The sequence below is a fragment of the Scyliorhinus torazame genome, chromosome 16 (genome assembly GCF_047496885.1).
Source record: "Scyliorhinus torazame isolate Kashiwa2021f chromosome 16, sScyTor2.1, whole genome shotgun sequence".
Lineage (NCBI taxonomy): Eukaryota > Metazoa > Chordata > Chondrichthyes > Carcharhiniformes > Scyliorhinidae > Scyliorhinus > Scyliorhinus torazame.
Window position 1 is genome coordinate 177,454,121 of NC_092722.1, and position 26,984 is coordinate 177,481,104.

The 26,984-nt window shown below is 50.0% G+C and overlaps 1 protein-coding gene and 1 long non-coding RNA gene across 2 annotated transcripts in view; one reads left to right on the forward strand and one right to left on the reverse strand.

Annotated features, from left to right (window-relative positions):
• rbm20 (RNA binding motif protein 20) overlaps positions 1–26,984 on the reverse strand; it is a 274,255-nt gene that overhangs the window by 18,717 nt on the left and 228,554 nt on the right. The window contains 2 exon segments of the mRNA XM_072479520.1: positions 18,398–18,519; positions 20,113–20,229. Coding sequence (XP_072335621.1) covers positions 18,398–18,519; positions 20,113–20,229 — 239 coding nt within the window.
• On the forward strand, positions 20,053–23,743 carry LOC140393253 (uncharacterized). The gene is made up of 3 exons (XR_011935556.1): positions 20,053–20,154; positions 20,627–21,000; positions 23,001–23,743. It is a non-coding gene; the product is annotated as an uncharacterized lncRNA (long non-coding RNA).

Sequence of the window (26,984 nt, forward strand, 5' to 3'; positions counted from 1 at the left end):
GGACGCGCCGACCTACGAAGCTGCCATGGCGCTACTGAAGGAAAACTACGCTCAGCGGACTAACACGCTCTCCGCCAGACACATCCTCTCCACTCGTAGTCAACTTCCTGGTGAGTCAGTGGAAGATTTCTGGCGTGCTCTAATTCCCCTAGTCAGAGACTGTGACTGTCAGGCCGTCACGGCCACGGAACACTCGAACTTGCTCATGAGAGACGCTTTTGTTACGGGGATAGGGTCGGATTACATCAGCCAGCGCCTCTTAGAAGGGGCCACGCTCGACCTTGTGGCAACCAAAAAGCTAGCGCTCTTGCTGACGGTCACTTCGCACAACATCCAGGCCGACACCCCTGGCCGCGCGGCCCACCCCTCCTACGCATCGTGGACTCCGCAGACGGCCGCCCCATCGGGGACCCCACTCAGCCAACCCCACGCCTGTGCCACACGGCAGCCAACCAACCCCGGGGGCCCCAAAAGTTACTTCTGTGGACAGCCAAAACACCCCCGACAACGCTGCCCGGCCCGGAGCGCCGTTTGCAAGGCCTGCGGCAAGAAGGGACACTTCGCTGCGGTGTGCAGTCGCCGCTATTGTACCGACCCCCCCCCCCACGTACGGCCAGTGGGCACTGCCATCTTCCTCTCCCCAGACCACATGCGGCCCGTGGGTGCCGCCATCCTATTGGAGCCCCACCGTGTGCGGCCCGTGGGCGCCGCCATCTTGTTCGACCCCCACCACGTGCAGCCCATGGGCGCCGCCATCTTGCCCTCCCCAGGATCATCAGGCGCCGCCATCTTGTTTCCCCCACGACACATGCAGCCCGTGGGCGCCGCCATCTTGTTCGACCCCCACCACATGTGGCCCGTGGGCGCTGCCATCGTACCAGGACCCATGCCCCCCCGAGCACCCCATTGTCTGCCACCATCGACGACCAGCCGCGTCTCGCCTCGGTCACGATTGACCAGTCCCGCCCACGCAACCTAGCAATGGCCTCTACCAACGTGAAAATCGATGGGCATGAGATCTGCCTGCTGGACTCCGGGAGCACCGAGAGCTTCATCCATCCCGATACGGTAAGGCGCTGCTCCCTCGCGGTACACCCCACCAACCAGAGAATCTCCCTGGCCTCCAGGTCCGACTCCGTGGCGATCCGGGGGTACTGCATAGCCACTCTCACTGTCCAGGGCGTGGAGATCAGCGGCTTCCGCCTCTATGTCCTCTCCAACCTCTGCGCTGCCTTGCTACTCGGCCTGGACTTCCAGTGCAACCTCCAGAGCCTAACATTGAAATTCGGCGGGCCTCTACCACCCCTTACAGTGTGCGGCCTCGCGACCCTAAAGGTCGACTCACCTTCCCTATTTGCAAACTTAACCCCAGATTGCAAACTCGTCGCCACCAGGAGCAGACGGTACAGCGCCCAGGACAGGACCTTCATCAGGTCCGAAGTCCAGCGACTGCTTCAGGAAGGCATCATCGAGGCCAGCAACAGCCCCTGGAGAGCCCAAGTGGTAGTGGTGAAAACTGGGGAGAAGCACAGAATGGTCGTGGACTACAGCCAGTCCATCAATCGGTACACGCAGCTCGGCACGTACCCCCTCCCACGCATATCTGACATGGTCAATCAGATTGCACCGGGTCTTCTCAACTGTCAACCTAAAATCCATCTACCACCAGCTCCCATCCGTAAGGCGGACCACCCATACACTGCCTTCGAGGCAGATGGCCGCCTTTATCACTTTGTTAGGGTTCTCTTTGGCGTCACCAACAGGGTCTCGGTTTTCCAACGGGAAATGGACCGAATGGTTGACTGGTACGGGCTGCGGGCCACTTTCCCGTACCTAGATAATGTCACCATCTGCGGCCACGATCAGCAGGACCATGATGCCAACCTTGCCAAATTCCTCCACATCGCCACTCTCCTCAACCTCACTTACAACAAAGAGAAGTGCGTGTTCAGCACAAACTGCTTAGCCATCCTCGGCTATTTGGTCCAGAACGGAGTTCTGGGGCCCGATCCTGACTGCATGCGCCCCCTCATGGAACTCCCCCTCCCCCACTACCCCAAGGCCCTCAAACGTTGCCTGGGGTTCTTTTCTTACTACACCCAGTGGGTCCCAAATTATGCGGACAAGGCCCGCCCACTCATTCAATCCACTCTTTTTCCCCTAACGGCCGAGGCTCACCAGGCCTTCAACCGTATTAAGGCTGACATCGCCAAGGCCGCGATGTACGCAGTCGACGAGACGTTACCATTTCAAGTCGAGTGCGATGCATCAGACGTCGCTCTAGCCGCCACCCTCAACCAGGCGGGCAGGCCCGTGGCATTCTTTTCACGAACCCTTCATGCCTCCGAAATTCGGCATTCCTCCGTCGAAAAAGAGGCCCAAGCCATCGTTGAAGCTGTGCGGCATTGGAGGCATTACCTGGCCGGCAGGAGATTCGCTCTCCTCACTGACCAACGGTTGGTAGCCTTCATGTTTAACACACAGCGGGGTAAGATCAAGAACGATAAAATCTTGAGGTGGAGGATCGAGCTCTCCACCTACAACTACGAGATTTTGTATCGCCCCGGTAAGCTCAACGAGCCCCCCAATGCCCTGTCCCGAGGTACATGTGCCAGCGCACAAGTGGACCAATTCCGGACTCTGCACGACAACCTTTGTCACCCGGGGGGGTCACACGTTTTTACCATTTCATCAAGACCTGCAATTTGCCCTACTCCGTCGACGAAGTCAGGGCAATCACCAGAGACTGCCAGGTCTGCGCGGAGTGCAAACTGCAATTCTACCAGCCAGACCGTGTGCGCCTGGCGAAGGCCTCCCGCCCCTTTGAACGCCTCAGCGTGGACTTCAAAGGGCCCCTCCCCTCCACCGACCGTAACACGATGAAGAGGATTTTGGCACGCTCCCGGAGTTACCGAAGACCAGACCGACACCGGAATCGCCTCCATCACTGCGGCGCTCCCAACGGCAGATCAAGGCTCCGGACCGACTGAACCTGTAACTTGATCGGGACTCTTAAAAAAAACATCCTTCTGTATAACTCTCCTCCACCCCGCTGGACTCAATTTTGTTTCTGTACTTTAAAACATCTACTTGTATATAGTTCTCCACCACCCCCACCGGACTCAATTTTAACAGGGAGTGAATGTGGTAGTCACCACTGATGTATATATTAGGTGCTTTGTGGTAAGGCCCTGTACTACAGGTACGGGGGTAGTTCCCTGTCTGCTGGCTCCGCCCAGTAGGCGGAGTATAAATATGTGTGCTCCTTGTACAGCAGCCATTTCGCCAGCCGCTGTAGGAGGCCACACATCTCAGTGTAATAAACCCTCGATTGCATCCAACTCTCGTCTTTGTGTAATTGATCGTTAATCACACCATTACTTCCACCACACGGTCTCATCAACACCCAGGCGGACCAGAGCCTAGGCTCCAGTGGCGGAGAGCTGACTCGACCAGCATGGCCATCTCCAACCCATCAGGATGAGCATCAGGAATAGGACAATACAGGACCAGTGATCAGTAGGCCAAACTGACTCCTGGCCTCGAAGACTGGATACAATGTGCCCCATCCAATCTGAAAGTCTCTAAATCGAGATTACGGAAACATGGCAGATAGCATTCAAACTCACTCGGGATCCCTTCCACCACCTCTCACCAGACTCAGCAGTGTGCCTCTCTCAGTCCCCCTCTCCCTCGCCCAAATCCATCAGCAGAGATGATAAGCCATACAGCAGGATCAAAACCGTATGGAGATGTGCTTTCTCAAGTGCAAGAAGCTCCTCGTGCACCTGCAACACTTTAATGATTCTTGGAAATGAGACTTTCAGCCAGGACGACATCTCCGCTAGCAGCCATTATCCACTGCACACAGCACCGGCAAGATGGGGGCCCGCTCAATAGCAGCTATGCCACTGAAGGCAGGGCCCCAGCCCACTCCGACTGCCATGGACAAATGAGGATTTGTAGCATTTTATCTTGGCTTTTTCTTGGAAGAACAGCGACCAAACACTTGCTGAGACATAGCACAGGCTATGCATCCCAAGAAGAGGCAACTACGAAACGTACAACAGGATGAAAAGACGGATTAAAAGATGAGCAGAGCCGGAGCCTATGAACATGCAGCCACTCCCGTGCTCGCATCAAGTGGCCCTCCCATGAGCTGCCTTCTTGAACTGCTGCTGTCTATGTAGTGCACGTGCAAGCACAGAGCTGTGTCGGAGGAGGTTCCAGTTTGACCCAGCAACAGTGAAGGAACGCTGATACATTTCCAAGTCAGGATGATGTGAGAATTGGAGAGGAACTTGAAGGCGGAGGTGTTCCCATGTATCTGCTCCCCTTGGCCTTCTAGATCTGGCTTTTTCCAAGTGCGGGTCGTGGCACGTGGGTGGATCGCGAGCGGGTGTCAGAAGGGTTGCGGAGTTAAGAGTCGCGCTCTGCACTTTTGTCAAACAGGGAAGTGGGGGGGAGGGGGTCAGATACATGGACACACTGACCCATCCTTCAAACAATCCAGTGAAAGTGAATGAGAGACAGAACTGTGACAGAAGAGATGGGGAAAATATCGAAGCAAAGGATAGTCACTGAGTTCACTTATTCAACCATGTCTCTTGTGTTGGCTGTGTGCCGCCTCGCTCGCTGCCCTTAGCCTCACTCCTGACTCGTTGCAACTGCTCAGTAAGTTGCTGTCACCAGAATCCATTCACCTGGTGTTTTATTTTGACCCACACCAAAGTACTGGCCCCTCAGCACTTTGAACCATAACAGAGGTGGAGCCCAGAAATACTCCTTAGTGACACAGCGTCCCCGATCTGCGACCTCCGCCTCGCAGAAAGATAATGGCGGCAGGTGCATGGCAACGTTAGGATTTCCCTCTAAACCTCACGTTTATTCCTAACTCTACTTTTGGATTGGCGGCAGGAAGGAGAATGTTTTGAGCACTGAAATAGAAAGGTGAGAGGCTCTGCATTTTTAAAAAGTATTCATTTGCAAATATTTGATAACCTGTAATGGGTTTTCTGATATCTGAGAGTACAATCTTTCAACCTTCACAAAAACATGCCTCTTTGGTTTCTCGCAATTGCTAGGGATGTGGAAATGCACAGATCCCCTCAAGTTTTGTTTGATTATCGTTGGAAGGCATGAGGAAATTTTGAAGAACTTTCCCTACGGAATTTAACTTTGAGTCAATCATGAAGTAGTGTTTCTGAATCTTCCTTCGTAGCAGTTTTTGCACTAATAATAACATAAGACTAATATACCAGGAGCTACTGCATGGTGGCTATGAACAGGAAAACCGGATAATTTTGTTTCTGTCCCTTGGTTGGGGCAAGAAACCTTTAGTGTCCCAAACACTGCCTTGACTCAGGATAGACTGGGCAAACGAACATGGCGTGGGTCCCGAAGGTCGGCCAGTTGGCAAAAGTGGGTCCCGGGGAAAAGAGGTTTGAATAACACTGTTCTAGATGGTCGTGGGTTTGGAAGGTGCTGTCGAAGGGCCATGGTAAGGTACAGCAAAGCATCTTGTAGATAGTGCACATTGGTGCCACTATGCATCAGACACGGAGGGAGTGAATATTGAAGGTGTATTAATCAAGTGGGCTGCTTTGCCCTGGATGGTATTGAGCTACTTGAGTGTTATTGGGGCTGCACTCATCCAGGCAAGTGGAGAGCATTCCTTTACACTCCTGACTTGTGCCTCGTAGATGCTGGACAGGTTTGCAGAGTCAGAAGGTGAGTTACTGTCTGCAGAATTCCCAGCCTCTGACCTGCTCTTCTAGCCACAGTATTTATATGGCTAGTACAGTTCAGTTTCTCGTCAATGGTAACCTCCAGGATGTTGATAGTGAGGGATTCAGCGATGGTAATGCATTGAATGTCAAAGGGAGATGGCTAGATTCTCTCTGGTTGCGGATGGTCATTGCTTGGCACTTGTGAGGCGTCAACGTTACTTCTTCCACTTTCCTTCTCACTTTTCTATAATCTGCCCTAACTAAATCTGGTCTTCCAATTTTTATGTTGACAATTTTCCTCTCACTTCGTCAACTCTTCAACCGTATCATGTTATACTTACTACTTCCATGATACTCACATTTAGCACACCAACGTAGGCAAAATTAATTTGGTTTTAAGCTCCAAGCTTTTGAAAGAAAAATATAAATTTCTTCTTTTAAATAAATTTAGAGTATCCAATTCATTTTTTCCAATTTTTTCCTCCTGCGGCAGAGCAGCGACGCTGATTCGCTGTTGCGGGGAGTGATTTTCCTCAGGCGACTAGAAGGAGCTCTCAGTGAGGATAGACTGTGGGGACAAGTTGAGGCAAGTATCCTGCAGAGGGTGGCAGAGCGGCGACGCTGATTGGCTGTTGCGGGGAGTGATTTGCCTCAGGCGCAGTCACTGCGACTAGAAGGAGCTCTCAGTGAGGATAGACTGTGGGGACAAGTTGAGGCAAGTATCCTGCAGAGGGCAGCAGAGCGGCGACGCTGATTGGCTGTTGCGGGGAGTGAATTGTGGAAAGCAGCTGTCGGGTGAGTTTCTAGAACTAATATATTTCAGGCAGTGGCTAAACCCGAGACACTACACAGGTAGTGTCTCCCAGCCATCCTCCTCCTCTATCCAAAAAAAAGACTGTGTGGTGAGTTGGTGAGGTAAGCTTTTCTTTCCTTTTCTTCTCTCCACCCTTCCACCACCTCTAACCTGCGGGGAGTGTGAAAATCAGGTAAGCCTTTATTTTGCTTTGTTTTTTTCTCTCTGTCATTGTCAAGTGGATAAATGGAATGGATGGCAGAGAGGGCAGTGCAATGTTCCTCCTGCAGGATGTTCGAGATGAGGGACACCGTCAGTGGCCCTGCTGAGTTCACCTGCGGGAAGCGCACCCATCTCCATCTCCTCAAAGACGGTGTTAGGGAACTGGAGCTGGAGCTGGATGAACTGAAGGTCATTCAGGAGGCAGAGTCGGTTATAGATAGAAGCTACAGGGATGTAGTTACTCCTAAGAATGAAGGTAGCTGGGTGACTTTTAAAAGGAGGGGAAAGAAGCAGTCAGTGCAAGGATCCCCTGTGGTTGTTCCCCTCAATAACAGGTATACCGTTTTGGATACTGTTGGGGGGGGGGGGGGGCGACCTACCAGAGGTAAGCCACGGTGACCAGGTCTCTGGCACTGAATCTATCCCTGTGGCTCAGAAGGGAAAGGGGAGAGCAGGAGAGCATTAGTTATTGGAGACTCTATAGTTAGAGGTACAGGTAGGCGGTTCTGTGGAATCGATAGAGGCTCACGGTTGGTGTATTGCCTCCCAGGTGCCAAAGTTCGTGACGTCTTTGATCGTGTTTTCAGGATCATTAAGGGGGAGGGAGAGCAGCCACAAGTCATGGTACACATCGGTTCCAACGACATAGGTAGGAAAAGGGACGGGCATGTAAAACAGGAATTCAGGGAGCTAGGATGGAAGCTGAGAGCCATGACAGACCGTGTTGTCATCTCTGGTTTGCTGCCAGTGCCACGTGCTAGCGAGGTGAGGAACAGGGAGAGAGTGCAGTTAAACACGTGGCTACAGGGATGGTGTAGGAGGGAGGGGTTCAGTTACTTGGATAATTGGAGCACATTCTGGGAAAGGTGGGACCTGTACAAACAGGATGGGTTACACCTGAACCAGAGGGGCACCAATATTCTGGGAGGGGAATTTGCTACAGCTCTTCGAGGGGGGGTTTAAACTAATTTGGCAGGGGGATGGGAAACTGATTTGTGGACCAGGAGATAGTGTTGCTACAGTTCAGGAAGTTGAGGGTAGTGCAGTACCGAGGAAGGTACCAAGGTCACATGAGTGCACCTGCAGGCATGAAGGTGGTTTGAAGTGTGTCTACTTCAATGCGAGGAGCATCAGGAATAAGGTTGGTGAGCTTGAAACATGGATTGGTACCTGGGACTACGATGTTGTGGCTATTACGGAAATGTGGATAGAACAGGGGCAGGAATGGTTGTTGAAGGTTCCGGGGTTTAGATGTTTCAGTAAGATTAGGTGATGCGACCATCAATTCACACGAGACAGAGTTGAAGTGAACAGTGGCTTTAATCAACTAGAACAGTGCCTGCCTGAGACTGCTCTGCAATGAGAGAGCCGCCTACAGGGCAGCTGCTCTTTATACCTCCCCTCAAGGGGGCGGAGCCAGGGGCGGAGCCCACAAGGGGACCAACATGATACAATCAGTGTAGTACAGTACAATGATCCATAGGTGGAGCCCACATGGGCAACAGCGTGCTACAATGTAGTACAGTGGTGAATGGTTACTATAATACGTTCATCACATTAGAGAAGGTGGTAAAAGAGGTGGAGGAGTAGCATTGTTAATCAAGGATAGTATAATGGCTGCAGAAAGGCTGTTTGAGGAGGATCTGTCCACTGAGGTAGTGTGGGCTGAAGTTAGGAGAAATAGGAAAGGAGCGGTCACTTTGTTAGGAGTTTTCTATAGGCCCCCAAACAGTAACAGAGATGTGGAGGAAAAGATTGCAATGCAGATTTTGGATAGGTGCGGTAGTCACAGGGTAGTTGTCATGGGTGACTTTAACTTTCCAAATATTGATTGGAACCACTGTAATTCGAATAGTTTGTGTGGTGAATGTATAATTACTGATAATTCACCAGTGCACTGTATTATGTTATGTTATGTTATTAACCCTGTGGGCTCCACCTATGGGCCATTGTGTGGCTTCACACACAGGGGGATATGTTGGGGCATGTACAGGCTCCGCCCATGGCTCTTCCCTTTAGAGGAAGTATAAGAGCAGTTGACCTGCGGGGCCGCCTTCAGTATTGTACCGGTCGCAGGCAGGCACAGTCCTAAGCTGATTAAAACCACGGTTTACTTCACACGTGCCTTCGAGTGAATTGCATCAATTTAATCAGCTTAAAATACTACTGTGGAATCAGCCCTCAAACCTGACAGACTGGAACTCGATTCACAGGCCGCAGAGGTGAAATAAATTTTTTCGCATTGGCTTCGATGCTTCAAGGCCTATCTCGCCGCGTCGTCTACGCCATCCGTCACTGACGAACAGAAGCTGAGCCTCCTCCACGCACGGGTGAGCCATCGCATTTCTGTCCATCTCGACGAAGCCGCTTCCTATACAGAGGCCCTCGCACTACTCGAACGCCTCTGTGTGCGGCCTGTGAATGAGGTCTACGCGCGACACATCTTCGCCACTCGCCGCCTGCGCCCCGGGGAGTCTCTAGAGATTACCTACGCGACCTCAAAGCCCTCGCGCGCAACTGTAACTACAAGGCCGTTACGGCCATTCAGCACATGAAGCTCGCCGTCCGAGACGTTTACGTGGCGGGGGTCCGATCGAACTATGTGAGACAGCGCCAGGTCGGAAAAGGGGCCCAGGACCTGGACGACGTGTAAAACTGGCTACCTCTCTGGAGGCCGCTTTTCAGAGCCTTACTGCGTTCCCCGCCGACCACTCGACCCCCTCGTGGGTCCCCGACCAGAGATTACCCCAGGCCTGTGCCGCGCGGCCGCCCGCCCATCATGGGGGGCTACCCTGCTATTTTTGCGGCCAGTCTCAACATCCCCGACAGCACTACCCGGCCCGCAACGCAAATTGCAGCAGCTGCAGGCGAAAAGGACACTTCGCCAAGGTCTGCCTGGCCAGGTCTAAAAACTCGAACCCACAGACCCGATCCACAGACTCACAGGCCCGCAGACCCCGCAATGTGGCAGCGTGTCTGCCTCCTCCTCCTCCACATAACACGTGCGACTCACGGGGGCCGCCATCTTGGCCATCCTCCCCACGCGGCCGGCCACGTGCGATCAACGGGGGCCGCCATCTTGGCCACCATCTGCTACGCCGCTCGACGCGTACGCCCTGCACGGACAGCCATCGCGGGGCCACCCGAGCACCTCCGATCATGCCGCCGACTCCGCGCAGTCACCTTGGACCGGTCGCGACCCAAGCACCTCCGGAGCTCCATGATGGCCGTCCATGACACCTTACCTTTTCGACTCCGGGTGCACAGAGAGCTTTATTCACCCGGATCTGGTAAGACGCTGCTCGCTCACAATATTCCCGATGCAACAAACTATCTCCTTCGCCTCTGGGTCGCTCCCAGTACAAATCCAAGGGTGCACTACTGCAACCCTAGCGATACAGGGCGCTGAGTATACTAATTTTTAACTATATGTGCTCCCAGACCTCTGCTCCCCTCTCCTTTTGGGACTCGACTTCCAGTGCAACCTCAGGAGCCTAACTCTTAGGTTCTGGGGACCCCAGCCCCCGCTCACCATATGCAGCCTCGTGACCCTAAAAATGAACCCCCCAACTCTCTTCGCAAATCTTACCGCCGATTGCAAGCCAGTAGCCACCAGAATCAGGCGGTATAATATGCAGGACAGGGCGTTCATTAGGTCCGAGGTCCAGCGTATCTTGCGGGAGGGGGTCAAAGAAGCCAGCAATAGCCCCTGGAGAGCTCAGGTGATGGTCGTCAAGACCGGGGAAAAGTTCCAGATGGTGGCTGATTACAGCCAGACCATTAACCGGTTTACGCAACTCGATGCGTACCCCCTTCCCGGGATTGCAGACATGGTAAATCAGATCGCGCACTACCGCGTGTTCTCCACGGTGAAACTGAAGTCTGCATACCACCAGCTCCCAATCCGCCCGGAGGACCACCACTACACGGCGTTTGAGGCAGACGGCCGCCTTTTCCATTTCCTCTGGGTCCCCTTTGGCGTCACGAACGGGGTTTCGGTGTTCCAACGAGCGATGGACCGAATGGTGGGCCAGTACGGGCTGCGGGCCACGTTTCCGTATTGGACGATGTCACCATCTGCGGCCATGATCAGCAGGACCACGACGCCAACCTCCACCGATTTCTCCAAACCGCCCAAAACCTCAACCTCACCGACAACAAGGAGAAATGTGTTTTCCGCACAACCAGGCTAGCCATCCTCGGCTACGTCGTGGAAAACGGGGTCCTAGGGCCCGACCCTGACCGTATGCGCCCCCTCCTACAATTCCCTCTCCCTCACTGCCCCAAGACCCTGAGCCTTGGACTTTTCTCCTATTACGCCCAGTGGGTCCCCCAGTATGCGGACAAAGCCCGCCCACTATTTAAAGCCACCCTCTTTTCACTGGCAGTCGAGGCCTGCCAGGCCTTCAACTGCATCAAGGTGGACATCGCCAAAGCCGCGATGCGCGCGGTGGACGAGTCCGTCCCCTTCCAGGTGGAGAGCGACGCCTCAGAGGTCGCTCTCGCCGCCACCCTCAACCAAACAGGCAGACCGGTAGCGTTCTTTTCACGCACCCTCACCACCTCTGAAATTCGACACTCCTCGGTCGAAAAAGAAGCCCAAGCCATCGTGGAAGCCGTGCGGCACTGGAGGCACTACCTCGCTGGTAGACGTTTACCCTCGTCACCGACCAACGATCGGTTGCCTTCATGTTTTGCAATACACAGCGGGGCAAGATCAAGAATGATAAGATCTTGAGGTGGAGGATCGAACTCTCCACCTTTAAAAACAACGATATAGTATATCATCCTGGGAAGCTTAACGAGCCCCCAGATGCCGTGTCCCACGGCACATGCGCCAGAGCGCAAGATGACCGACTACAGGCTATCCACGATGACCTCTGCCACCGGGGGTCACCCGGTTCGCCCATTACAACAAGGCCCGCAACCTGCCCTACTCCACCGAGGGGGTCAGAGTTATAACCAGAGACTGCCAAATTTGTGTGGAGTGTAAACCGCACTTCTATCGACCAGATAAGGCCCACCTGTTGAAGGCATCCCGACCCTATGAACACCTCAGCATCGATTTCAAAGGGCCCCTCCCCTCCAATAACCGCAACACGTACTTCCTTAACATCATAGATGAGTTCTCCCGCTTCCCGTTTGCCGTCCCCTGCCCCGATATGACCACCCCCACTATCACTAAAGCACTGCATAGTGTCTTCACCCTGTTTGGTTTCCCCAGTTATGTCCACAGCGACAGGGGCTCGTCGCGACAAACTGCGTCAGTACCTGCTCAGTAAGGGCATCGCCTCAAGCAGGACTACCAGTTATAACCCCAGGGGAAACGGGCAGGTGGAGAGGGAGAACGCGACGGTCTGGAAGACCGTCCTACAGACCCTGCGGTCCAGGAATCTCCCTGTTTCTCACTGGCAGGAGGTCCTCCCTGATGCGCTCCACGCCATTAGGTCCCTCCTTTGCACAGCCACAAACCAGACTCCTCATGACTGCTTGTTTATTTTCCCTAGGGGAGCTACCTCAGGGGCCTCGCTTCCGTCCTGGCTGATGACACCGGGTCCAGTCCTCCTCCGAAAGCACGTTCGGAGCCATAGGACCGACCCCCTGGTCGAGAGGGTCCAGCTCCTGCACTCCAACCCACACTAAGCATACGTCGAACACCCCAATGGCCGGCAAGAATACCGTCTCCCCCCGGGACCTGGCGTCCGCAGTCTCCACCACCACTACCACTACTGCATCCCCCGTCCAACCTCCCATGTTCAGCGCCCCCACCCCGATATGGTTCACGCGCTCCCTCCCACCCACCGCACCGGTCCACAGGAATGAAGCTCCGAGAGCCGCTCCCGGAGTCCACGCACCGGACCCACTCCACAGCCACGGAAGCGGCTGCAACACCAGTGCTTCGGCGGTCGCAACATATGATCCGGGCACTGGACCGACTGAATCTATGAGCCCGTCACCCCCGCCATAATTCATTTTTTTAAACAGGGAGTGAATGTGGTGAATGTATAATTACTGATAATTCACCAGTGCACTGTATTTTGTTATGTTATGTTATGAACCCTGTGGGCTCCACCTATGGGCCATTGTGTGGCTTCACCCACAGGGGGATATGTCGGGCATGTACAGGCTCCGCCCATGGCTCCTCCCCTTTAGAGGAAGTATAAGAGCAGCTGACCTGTATTCAGTATTGTACCCGTCGCAGGCTGGCACAGTTCTAAGCTGATTAAAACCACGGTTTACTTCTCCACGTGTCTTCGAGTGAATTGATGGTCGCATCAGTTTGGATGGGACTGTTTTTATCCAGTGTGTGCAGGAGAGTTTCCTCACACAATATGTGGATATACCGACAAGAGGCGGGGCCACATTGGATTTGGTACTGGGTAATGAACCGGACCAAGTGTTAGATTTGGTTGTGGGAGAGCACTTTGGAGATAGTGACCACAATTCGGTGACTTTCACTATAGCAATGGAGAGGGATAGGAACATACGGCAGGATAAGGTTTATAACTGGGGGAAGGGTAATTACAATGCGATTAGACAAGAATTGGGGAGCATAAGATGGAAACAAGAACTGTCAGGGATAGGCACAATTGAGATGTGGAGCTTGTTCAAGGAGCAAATACTGCGTGTCCTTGATATGTATGTCCCTGTCGGGCAGGGAGGAAATGGTTGAGTGAGGGAACCATGGTTTACAAAAGAGGTTGAATGTCTTGTCAAGAGGAAGAAGGGGGCTTATGTAAGGATGAGAAAAAAAGGTTCAGTTAGGGCGCTTGAGGGATACAAGATAGCTAGGAAGGAGCTCAAGAAAGGGCTTAGGAGAGCTAGGAGGGGGCGTGAGAACTCCTTGGCGGGTAGGATCAAGGAAAACTCCAAGGCTTTTTACACTAATGTGAGGAATAAAAGAATGACCAAGGTGAAGTTAGGGCCGGTCAAGGACAGTAGTGGGAACGTGTGCATGGAGTCTGAAGATATAGGAGAGGCCCTAAATGAATACTTTTCTTCAGTGTTCACAAAGGAGAGGGGCCAAGTTGTTGAGGAGGATAGTGCGATACAGGCTGGTAGGCTGGAGGAGGTAGATATTCGGAAGGAAGATGTGTTAGAAATTTTGAGAAGCCTGAGGATAGATAAGTCCCCTGGGCCTGATGGGATATAGCCTAGGATTCTTTAGGAGGCGAGGGATGAGATTGCAGAGCCTTTGGCTTTGATCTTTATGTCCTCACTGTCTACAGGAATAGTGCCAGAAGACTGGAGCGAGGCAAATGGTGTCCCCTTGTTCAAGAAAGGGAATAGGTATAACCCTGGGAATTATAGGCTGGTTAGTCTCACTTCGGTCATAGGTAAATTATTGGAAAGGGTCCTGAGGGATAGGATTTGTGATCATTTGTAAAGATACAGCTTAATCCAGGATAGTCAGCACGGATTTGTGAGGGGTAAGTCTTGCCTCACAAGTTTGATTATATTCTTTGAGGAGGTAACTAAGTACATAGATGAAGGTAGAGCAATTGATGTTGTCGTATACATGGATTTTAGTAAGGCGTTTGATAAGGTGCCCCATGGTCGGCTCATGCAGAAAGTAAGGTGGCATGGCATAGAGGGAAATTTGGCTGATTGGATCAGTAACTGGCTATCACATAGAAGACAGAGGGTGGTGGTAGATGGTCAATTTTCATCCTGGAGTCCAGTCACCAGCGGTGTACCACAGGGATCAGTGCTGGGTCCTCTGCTGTTTGTGATTTTTATCAATGACTTGGATGATGGAGTTGAAGATTGGGTTAGTAAGATTGGTGGAGTAGTGGATAATGTGGAGGGCTGTTGTAGGCTGCAAAGAGACATTGATAGGATGCAGAGCTGGGCTGAAAAGTGACAGATGGAGTTTAACCTTGATAAGTGTGAGGTGATTCATTTTGGTAGGACAAATTTGAATGCGGATTACAGGGTTAACGGCAGGGTTCTGAAGAATGTGGAGGAGCAGATAGATCTCGGAGTTCATGTCCATAGATCTCTGAAAGTTGCCACCTAAGTAGATGGAGCCGTGAAGAAAGCCTATAGTGTGTTCGCATTTATTAACAGGGGGATTGAGTTTAAGAGCCGTGAGGTTATGCTGCAACTGTACAAGACCTTGGTCAGACCACATTTGGAGTATTGTGTGCAGTTCTGGTCACCTCATTATAGGAAGGATGTGGAAGCATTGGAAAGGGTGCAAAGGAGATTTACCAGGATGCTGCCTGGATTGGAGGGTAGGTCTTATGAGGAAAGGTTGAGGGAGCTAGGGCTTTTCTCAGTGGAGCGAAGGAGGATGAGAGGTGACTTAATTGAGGTGTATAAGATGATGAAAGGGATAGATAGAGTGGACGTTCAGCGACTTTTTCCTCGGGTGGATGTAGCTGTTACAAGGGGGCATAACTATAAGGTTCATGGTGGGAGATATAGGAGGGATAGTGATGTCAGAGGTAGGTTCTTTACTCAGAGAGTGGTTGGGGCGTGGAATGCACTCCCAGCTATGGTAGTGGAGTCGGACACTTTAGGAACTTTCAAGCGGGTATTGGATAGGCATATGGAGTGCACTAGAATGATTGGGAGTAGGTTGATTTGATCTTAGTTTCAGACTAGTTCGGCACAACATCGTGGGCCGAAGGGCCTGTACTGTGCTGTACAGTTCTATGTTCTACAATTTAGGGGCAATTTAGCATGGCCAATCCACCTACCCTGCACATCTTCGCAAACACGGGGAGAATGTGCAAACTCCACACGGACAGTGACCCAGAGCCGGGATTGAACCTGGGACCTCGGTGCCATGAGGCAGCAGTGCTAACCAATGTACCACCGTGCTGTCCTGAAAAATATAAATTTCTGACTGCGTGATCAACAAGCCGAACATTTATTCTGCAAGCTAAAATTTTATTCACCATTTATCCTCACATGGATTCTTTAGATCTGAAGTATAAACCTATCAGATCAAAGTGTCCAGATAGAAGTAGAAAGTATTTACACTTAGTGTTCATTTCCTTTGAAATATGTCCTTATAAATACAGAACCGAAAAGTTCTGAAGACTTTGCATGGTAGCATATGTTTTTTGTTTAACTTAAAAATTAAAGTTTTGATGTAAAGCTCTCCATTAATCTGGTCTAAGGTTTCTTTGATCTTAGATTCCATCTTCACGGTGCTGTTAATCCAAGAGCCCAAGGAAGGCGGCGAAAGGGAAAATTTACCCCAAAGTAAGAATGATGATCATAAACTGCATTAGCGACAGTAAGTGTTTTATATGGAGGAGGGAGGAAAGTTGGCAATGTCCAAACTATAAAGCAGGAATGGGAGACTCACATGGAATCACAGATCAAGTGATGCTGGAAGGACATATGACGATATATAAGAAATCATGTTGAACATGAATGATTGTTGCCTGTCAAATACCCCTTAGCATTCTGGCTAAGTTTGCCGATGATACAAAGATAGGTGGAGGGGCAGGTAGTATGGAGGAGGTGGGGAGGCTGCAGAAAGATTTAGACAGTTTAGGAGAGTGGTCCAAGAAATGGCTGATGAAATTCAACGTGGGCAAGTGCGAGGTCTTGCACTTTGGAAAAAAGAATAGAGGCATGGACTATTTTCTAAACGGTGACAAAATTCATAATGCTGAAGTGCAAAGGGATTTGGGAGTCCTAGTCCAGGATTCTCTAAAGGTAAACTTGCAGGTTGAGTCCGTAATTAAGAAAGCAAATGCAATGTTGTCATTTATCTCAAGAGGCTTGGAATATAAAAGCAGGGATGTACTTCTGAAGCTTTATAAAGCATTGGTTAGGCCCCATTTAGAATACCGTGAGTAATTTTGGGCCCCACACCTCAGGAAGGACATACTGGCATTGGAGCGGGTCCAGCGGAGATTCACATGGATGATCCCAGGAATGGTAGGCCTAACATATGATGAACGTCTGAGGATCCTGGGATTATATTCATTGGAGTTTAGGAGGTTGAGGGGAGATCTAATGGAAACTTACAAGATAATGAATGGCTTAGATAGGGTGGACGTAGGGAAGTTGTTTCCATTAGCAGGGGAGACTAGGACCCGGGGGCACAGCCTTAGAATAAAAGGGAGTCACGTTAGAACAGAGATGAGGAGAAATTTCTTCAGCCAGAGAGTGGTGGGTCTGTGGAATTCATTGCCACAGAGGGCGGTGGAGGCCGGGACGTTGAGTGTCTTTAAGACAGAAGTTGATAAATTCTTTATTTCTCGAGGAATTAAGGGCTATGGAGAGAGAGCGGGTAAATGGAGTTGAAATCAGCCATGATTGAATGATGGAGTGGACTCGATGGGCCGAATGGCCTTACTTCCGCTCCTATGTCTTATGGTCTTATGTTGCCGTTGACTGATGACAAAGTAAATCCCAAATGTCAATTGAGTTTTGCTTGAGTGCCTGAGCATAGTTAACCCTAAATGTTCCAACATGTGGTGTGGGGAAAGAATTGGGTGGATCCAACATGTGAAAAACCCACAAATATTAGTAAGTAGGAGCAGTGGTATTGTCACCGGACTAGTAATCCAGAGAGGGACAATGAGCAGCAAGACTGGTCCATTGCAATCTCTTTTGTTACAGCCCTGATGGTGTCTCACTCTTGTAAGACCTTCTTAAATGTACTTTACCAGGTCTTCTTTGGCTGACCCCGTCTTCTTCTTCCATCTGTTGGTGTCCATTTTACTGCCAATCTGGCAGGGCATAGATCCGGTAGGCAAAATACTTGGTCCGCCAACCTCAGTCATCTGTCCGTCACGATGTCCCACACATAGCGTGATGCATCTCACCAGTCCTCTGTAATACTTCTTCATTTGCGATGGTGTCTCTTCATGTACTGCTCAGGGTCTTACGTAGGCAGCTCTGGTGAAAGACATCCAACTTGCGTGACACCTTCCATGCCTCGCTGACGTAGATTACAGATTGGCCTTGATAGCGAGAGGATTTGAGTATAGGAATAGGGATGTTTTGCTGTAATTTTATAGGGTATTGGCGAGGTCACACCTGGAGTATTGTGGGCAGTTTTGGTGTCCTTATGTGAGGAAGGATGTTCTTGCTATGGAGGGAGTTCAGCGAAGGTTTACCAGGCTGATTCCTGTGATGGTGGGACTGCCATATGAGGAAAGATTAAGTCGGGTCGGATTATAATTCATCAGCGTTCAGAACAGAGAGAGGAGGATCGCATAGAAACTGAGAAAATTCTGACAGGATGAGACAGGATTGATTCTGAAAGAATGTTCCTGAGGGTGGGGGAGTCCGGAACTAGGGGCTCATAGTTTGAGGACATGGGGTAAACCTTTTAGGACTGATGTGAGGAGACATTTCTTCACCCACAGAGTGGTGAATCTGTGGAATTCACTACCACAGAAAGTAGTTGAGGCGAAAACATTGTGTAATTTCAAGAAGGAATTAGATATAGCTCGTGGGGCTAAAGGGATCAAGGGATATGGAGGGAAGGAAGGATCAGGGTGTTGAGCTCGATGGTCAGTCATGATCGTAATGAATGGCGGAGCTGGCTCGAAGGGCCACCATCCCAACTCGGCTCACCACCATCTTCGCAACGAAATTAGGGATGAGCAATAAATGCCAACGTAGCTGCCCACATCCCGGGAAGCAAATCAAATCAGGTAGTTCTTTTCTCACTTACCTGCAGATTCTTATAATGTACAGTACTCCGGCAGTGGCTGGTCTTCGCTGCTTCCTCAGTAATGTAAAAGAGGCCACAGAGCTTGCAGTAAAACCCTGTTCTCGCCTCCACAAACTCAACACCTGAAAAATGAGAGCGCCCCAGTTAGGGAACATATCTGCTCAATCAGCACCGATTGACAGGCAATTGCTGAGGCCTTTCTGAACTGTGAAATGCACAAGCCCAAATAGCAACATTTCAATTTTTTTTTCTTTGAAGTTCTACAGATTGAAGCTTTTCTTACTTTATTCTCTCTACTGTTCGGCTTTTCAGATTAATATGAAACATATTTTGAATAGAACTTTACTGGGAGCTCCCTTGGTAAATGAGGTCTCCACGTCTCAAAGGACCCTGATTCATTTCTTGCTTAATGCAATTGGTTGATCCGGACAGTTGGGCTGAATGCCCAGTTTCTGGACTGTATATTCTATCTGATTTGATGTAAATTGGCACTAAATTGCTCCATATGTTCAGAGACTCTTAAGAATATAGCTGGTTTGGGAAAATGTTAAAATATGTTCTGATACATGTCAGCACACACCATTCACACTCTCCTCCTCCGACCCACACAAATCTTCAAAACCCTTCAGTTTTGGGCCAGCGTTAACCAAAACCCTTCCTTCTTGGAGGACAAGCTAGTACGCAATAAGAAAAGGATAGATTTATATAGGAATAGGAACACCATCATATCAATGGCTGTCTGCTCGGAAGAGGCAGCTATTGATGTAGCGAGCAGAGGGTGGATCCGAAATATTGGCTGGAATTCTCCGGCTGTTGCGATTCACTTTTTCTGCCCGCAGCGTACCACCGCCCACGGGTTTTCCAGCAGCGTGGAGTGGCTTCACGCATTGACAAGCAGCAGGGGTTGAGAATCCTACCGCCAGCCAATGGCGCGGCTCCGCGAAACACGTGGCTGCGGGACTGGAGAATTCAGTCCATTGTAAGTTGTGAAGACGGTCATTTGGTCCACCTTCCCCTCCCCTTCTCTTCTCACTGACCCCGCTCGCACACTCTGCAATGACATCTAAATCTGCCGGGCTTATTTTCCCAGAGGACAACATGGATTCATTAGTTGAATTTCTTCCTCCTCCGCCCCCGCCCCCCATCTCTGAAATGTGAACTTCTCCATTTAATTCCCCTTTTGACATTCTGCTTTGGCTCTGGATCTCAAGGATGACATTAGGCAAGAGGACCAAGAGGAGGCCTTGTGCCGCAGTGGGTAGCATCCCTGCCTCTGAGCCAGGAGCTCGAGGTTCGAGTCCCAGCCCAGGACTTGGTGGTCAAGGAAGGTGTGTTCATGACGCGGCCAAAGCAGGTTGAGTGTCAACCTGCAAAATCTTTCCAAGGCGCCAACGGCCAGCAGTAAGAGCAGGAGAGACTCCTGGTCGGACATGCTTGATGGGAGTAGAACTCCTCAAGCTCTCAGTCCCTGGTGACAGATTAGCAACCTGTTCCAGGAGTAACGAGCTTTGGAAACGGATGCAAGTCTGCTTTAGCGCACTATTGGGTGTGGGGAAGAGAAAAAGGTGGACTGTGAACTTGTAAATATTTAGTTTGCCAAAACAAATGCTGACAGCTGCACTAAACTAAAGGTAACTGTTAACCGCTCCTGCAGTGAACAACAGTCACAAAAAAAAATCTGCGATGAAACAAGACACAGCAGCAGCAGCACTTACCTAAGGGGATGCTAAGATTGCAGAAGACGTTCTGCTCCCACGGTGAGTGAGATTGTTGTATATTTGGTAGTTGTTGATTGTTTCCGGTTGATTCTGGGAGTGACTGGCTTGAGTTCTCTAAATGATAAAGAAAAAAGAATCAGGAGAGACAATATCCATTCGATCGGGGAATGGTGAAAAATGGCAGCACATAAAAAGGGGCCTGCCACAAGAGAACACACAATTTAATTAACTTTTTCAAATGAACTGTAATCAAATTATCTGGTATGTTCATAATTGATGACCATTGGCAGGATAAAATTATTACAATTAGTAAGTACTGATCAAAGTCATTTGAAAGTAACTGGATTCTAATTAGATTCTTTCTGTGACATAATGGTCCAATTATCCGGGACATGTCATTCTTTGCTTTCACACGGTGTCATGTTTGATTAATTGAATGACAATTCAAAGTGCTAATCTCTCCTGGTTGAAATCTCCACTGTTCATGGAACCGTTACGTTATTCCCAGCAGGAAATCATTTGGAATGCTATGGGCCCGACAACACAACAGCGTGAAAAACGTGTGCTCAAGAACCGGCCACCCCTCTCGCCAAACTGTTCCATTCCAGCCAAATCCGTAGCATTAACCCGATAACATTGCCCAGATATGACCTGTCTCCAGAAAGCTGGACCAATCCAATCCAATTCATTACCGGCCGATCAGTCTCCCCTCAATCATCAGAACAGTGATTGGGAGGGACCATCAACAATCTTATCAAACGCCGCATACTCAGCAATAAGTTGCTCATAAATGCTCAGTTTGGGCTTCACCAGCAATGCTCAGCTCCAGACATCATTAAAGCCTTTGTTCAAACATTGCCAGAAGAGTTGAATTCCAGGAGTGAGGTGAGAATGACTACCATTCACATCAACTCTGAGTGTCTGAGCCCCAGTAAGATTGAAGTCACTGGGAAAACTCTCCACTGGTTGGAGTTATACCTAGCAAACAGAAAGATGGTTTAGCTTTCTGGAGGTCAATCATCTTAGTCTCAGGACATTGCTGCAGGAGCTTTTTGTTGTAGTGTCCTAGATCCTTCAGTTACTTCATCATTAACTTTCCTTCCATCACGAGGTCAGAAGTGGGGATGATCACTGATGATAGCACAGTGATCAGTTTAATTTGCAGCTGCTCAGATAACGGAGTGGCAAGTGACTCTTGCTTCACACCATCCCCAACAATAATAATAATAATAATAATCGCTTATTGTCACAAGTAGGCTTCAATGAAGTTACTGTGAAAAGCCCCTAGTCGCCACATTCCGGGAGGCCTGTATGGGAATTGAACCTGCGCTGCTGGCATTGTTCTGCATTACAAGCCAGCTGTTTAACCCACTGTGCTAAACCAGCCCTAAACCCCCCTTCGCCCTCCACGCATCAGAGAACAGGAGTTTATAAAACAAAAAGTTGATTGCATTAAACTTGCATTCGCATTTTGCCATCTGTCTTCCCAAAGATTAAAAAGTCTGCACAGAAATGCAGGTATAAGAGATGAAGAATACACCAAACTTACGGAAGAGATAAACGATAGATGTGACACATGTAAGAAATATAGAAGAACACCACAGCAACCCACAGTGACAATGTCCTTAGTGACAGATTTTAATGAACTTGAGGCAATGGATCTTAAGATGCAGGATCAAGAAAATAATATTTTCATTTTACACGTCGAAGGCTTGGCAATGAGGTTTAGTCATTCGACAATTATACATAGTGAAGAAAAGTAAATAATTGTGGAATAGATAATCGAAAAATGGATAGCGACCAGGCTGGGGCCATCGGCAAAGTTTCTCACTGATAATAGAGGGAGCGAGGAGTGGATTTGCTCATGCTGAATTTTGGGATATCTGTGAGAACATGAACATAATTGTTATGACTACACCAGCAGAAAGCCCATTCAGTAACGGGGTTTGTGTGGGAAATCGTGCTGTGATAGATTAAATGCTTTGTAAAATTTCGACGATAGGCCAAACTGTAAAATAACTCTGGCTTTAGCATGGGTCTCCATGTCAAGAATTCACTACACATGGTTGGGGTTACAGTCCATATCGGTTGGTGTTTGGAAGAAATCCCCAAATTCTTTCAGTCGTGAGTGATTACCCTCCAGTTTGGGAGGGGCTATGATTAGCTTTACCCTTTCTGAGCATTTGAATGCACTGCACGTGGGCAAGAGATCATTCCTTAAAGCAGCAATCTCATAAAGAATTTGGAGAGATTTCAGGCAAAAAACGTGCCGCCATGGGAAACTAGTTTCAAATAGGGAGACGTGGCATACCATAAAAGAGATGGATTTTGTGGTGAACCACTGTACACCTGTATTAGGGGATGTAAGGTAGGACCTGTACTACAGGTTCACCGGCAGCCCCTATCGGCTGGCTCTGCCCAGTGGGAGGAGTATAAATATGCGTGTCCTCCATTCAGCTGCCATTTCGCCAGCTGCAGCGGGAGGCCACGCATCTGACTGCAATAAAGCCACAGTTGTACCCAACTTTAGTCTTTGTGCAATTGATCGTGCATCAATTTATTGCAGTCAGATGTGTGGCCTCCTGCTGCAGCTGGCGAAATGGCAACTGAATTAATGTAGGCCTCGAAGCAAGCTAGCCAGTGATTAATGTCCTTTCTGGCGTCGGTCGATTGCGGATCCAGCTGCAGGCAATCTGGTTTGATACGGGACCTGGCACCGGGGAGAACGGGATGTTTTGGAGGGCCGTCCAGCTGGCCCTACGGTCCAGGAACCTTCCAGCCTCTCGCTGGCAGGAGGTCCTCACATATGCACTGCACTCCATCCGGTCACTACTGTGCACTGCTACTAATAACACACCCCATGAACGTCTTTTTACCTTCCCCAGGAAGTCCACATCCGGGGTGTCGCTCCAGACTTGGCTCGCAGCTCCAGGACCGGTCCTGCTCCGTAGGCACGTCCGACTCCACAAGGCGGACCCGTTGGTGGATAGGGTACTCTTGCTCCACGCCAACCCCCAGTATGCCTATGTTGCATTCCCCGACGGCCGCCAAGATACTGTCTCCCTCAGGGACCTGGCACCGTCAGGTTCCAACTGAACATACTCCCCCGCCCCAGTGTCATCCTCCACTTCCCCGGCACTTCCATCATTGTCCCCACCAGGCCCATCCCTCCTTCCCCTGCCCATGCAAGAGGACGAGGAAGATTTCGGCACGCTCCCGGAGTCATCTAAGAGCAGGCCAGCACCGCCGTCGCCGCCACCGTTACGTCGCTCCCAGCGGAACTTCAAGGCTCCAGACAGATTGAACCTTTAACTGGACCTTCAAAGTGGACAATTTTTTTTTTTCTTCTCTCTCTTCATGTTGTTTCTACGACACTGTAACTAATGTTCAACACTGTATGTAGTTCCACATCACCCCCACCGGACTAATTTTTAACAGGGGATGAATGTGGTGAATCACTGTACACTTGTATTAGGGGACGTAAGGTAGGACCTGTACTACAGGTTCGCCGGTAGCCCCTGCCCAGTGGGAGGAGTATAAATATGCATGTCCTCCATTCAGCTGCCATTTCGCCAGCTGCAGCAGGAAGCCAGGCATCTGACTGCAATAAAGCCACAGTTGTACCCAACTTTAGTCTTTGTGCAATTGATCGTGCATCAGATTTAATGAGTGGAAAGGTCCAGGAAAGGATATAGGTACAGATGGTAAAGCAATCATTTCGCAGCATGGAAACCAGACTGTTCAGGTACAATCATCAAGATTAGTGGGCACAAATTACAAGTTTACAGATCCAAAGGGGGTTACTAAAAGTGCTGAGGAACCAGGTACTTCTCATACAGATATGTTACAGAATTATGAGGACCAGATCGCAGAAAGTGACAAGGTAGCTGAAGAGGGCATAGTAATTCTGATAAACTGGATGAGGCTGTTTGTCCCAAAGGACAACTGCCAAAAGTTGACACTAAAGTGACATACTTGCCAGAAGGGGACAGTCAGCAGAAGGACTCAACTATCATTGATAGAGTAAGAAAGGTCACCGGAAAGTATAAAAACTGGTTGAATGTACAAGGTAAAGGGAAGGAGGTTGGGAACATGAAGTACAAAAATGGAGAGCACAGAAAAGTAGTGTCAGTTTGGATAGTAGGTCTGGTAGTGAACATGCCTTTAGGAAGAGATCAGGAACTGTTGAAAGAACATCTCATAATAGGAAGGGGAGGGCAGCACGATGGTGCAGTGGGTTAGCCCTGCTGCCTCATGGTGCCGAGGTCGCAGGTTCGATCCCGGCTCTGGGTCACTGTCCGTGTTGAGTTTGCACATTCTCCCCATGTTTGTGTGGGTTTCGCCCCCACAACGCAAAGATGTGCAGGCTAGTTGGATTGGCCACGCTAAATTGCACCTTAATTGGAAAAAATTAATTGGGTACTCTCAATTTTTTTTATTTAAAAAAAAAATAATAGGAAGGAGAGATCACGCAGTAGTAGTCAGGAAAAAGATAGAAGTCAGGATAGAAGGCGCAGCTTAACAAGGTCACGAAATATGGTACAGACTAGGAAGGCTCCAGGGAGCAGAAGCCCATATGATCGAGAGGTATTAGTGACTTCCAACAAATCAGATGATAAATTAATAAAAGATGCAAAACAGCACGAACGACAAAGTTGCAAAGAATTTGGGGTGTACACGGAGGTGCCAGATAGGAGACACAGGGGGCACGATTCTCCGCTCCCGCGACTAAGTGCCCACGACGTCATGAACGCCGTTGAGGTTCACGATTGCGCGAAACGGCCCCGATCTCGACCGATTCAGGGCCCGAAAATGGGCTAGGATCAGGGCCGCGAGACCTCGGGGGGGCATGTCGCGAAAGCTGCGTCGTCAGCGCGCGCCGGGCATTGGGGCCGCGTAAAAGCGGCGCCGCGTAAATGACGCTAATGGCGTCACCCGCGCATGCGTGGTTGCCATCCTCCCCGAGGCCACCCCGCAAGAAGATGTCGGATGGATCTTGCGGGGCGCGGAGGAAAGGAGGTCCTCCTTCAGAGAGGCTGGCCCGCCGATCGGTGGGCACCGATCACGGGCCAGACCCCATTTGAGGCCCCCCCCCCGTTGAAAGAACCCCCTCGCACCCCCACAGGCCGTACCCCCAGAGTTCCCGCGCTGTTCCCGCCGGCAGCGACCAGGTGTGGATGGCGCCGGCGGGAAGCCGGCGTTTTGGGCAGTCCGCTCGGCCCATCGGAATCGCCATTTTGGGTGTCCTGGGCGATTCTCCGGCCTGCGCCGCGCAGAACTCGACGGGGCCGTTCTCGCCGCTTGGGTGAATCGCGGGAGGGCGTCGGACCGGCGTGGCGGGGAAAAATGGCGCGCCAGGCGATTCTCCCAACAGGCGCGGGAGCGGAGAATCGCGCCCCAAGTTCTATCTCATAGATGGATATGCACGGAGAAGGTGTTTCCTGATGGAACTTGTAAGGTCAAAGCCAGGCGGGTGGCACAAGGTTTTGAAGAAAACTTGGTTGAGCAAGATGTAAGGGTAGATTCACCGACAGCAGGAAAGGTTATTTTGAAGATATTTTTGGCTCTGTTAGCTGCAATGCTAGGGAAGTCGACAGATATTAAAGCTGCTTTTTTACAGCAACATCAGCTTTAAAGAGAAATTTTTCTTTGTCCTTGGAAAGAGGTGCCGAACACAGAACGGGTACTCTGGAATTTAAATAAATGTGTGTGTGGGTGAATGACGCTTCCAGAATTTGGTATTTCTCAGTGAGGTCAGTTTTGTAGAAGTTAGGTTGTCTTCAGTTGAAATCAAACCATAGATTATCATAGAATTTACAGTGCAGAAGGAGGCCATTCGGCCCATCGAGTCTGCACCGGTCTTGGAAAGAGCATCCTAACCAAGGTCCACACCTCCACCCTATCCCCATAACCCAGTACCCCACCCAACACTAAGGGCAATTTTGGACACTATGGGCAATTTATCATGGCCAATCCACCTAACCTGCACATCTTTGGACTGTGGGAGGAAACCGGAGCACCCGGAGGAAACCCACACACACACGGGGAGGATGTGCAGACTCCGCACAGACAGTGACCCAAGCCGGAATCGAACCTGGGACCCTGGAGCTGTGAAGCAATTGTGCTATCCACAATGCTACCATGCTGCACTGCAATGTTTTATTGGCACCATGGAGGGAAACATTCGGCCATCGTCATGGTGCATGGAGATCACTTTTTGTGGGACGGCGGTAGCGATTTTGAAAATATTGTTATTCATGAGCTTAGAACGAAGTTCAAGATTGGAAGTCAGGCCTCTGGTGTATTCAAATGCATCGGGTTAGAAATCAGGGAGAGTGGCTCGTATGTCATCAGCAGCCTTACTTGGAGAATATTAAGCCCCATAGCAATTACTCATGGTAGGCATCACAAAGGATATGGCAAACAAAACATTGGCAAAATTTTAATAGAATTGTTTTTTTAAATTTCCATCTTTCGGTGATATTAGACAATTGAAACTGATTGTTTATTGTGCCGCATGTTATGCTAATCTCCGTGATGGCTTTTCGAGTACGGGAGAATTTATAATTTTTCTCCTGGGGGAGAAAAGTAAATGTTGCCCTTTGACATGGGAAACTAAAAAGATACGAAGAGTGGTAAAAAGTACATTGGCAGTGGAAACACGTGCCCTCCCGGAGGTACTAGATATGGCATTTTTTATATCCAGGATCCTGACTGATATTTTAAATGGTACAGGGCATTTACGAAAAATACCTATAGAGTGTCACATAGACAATTGGGAGAATGTCCATTCTATAAAATGCGTCAATGAAAAGTGACTATGGATTGACATAGCAAGCCTAAAACAGATTCGAGAGAACAGAGAAATT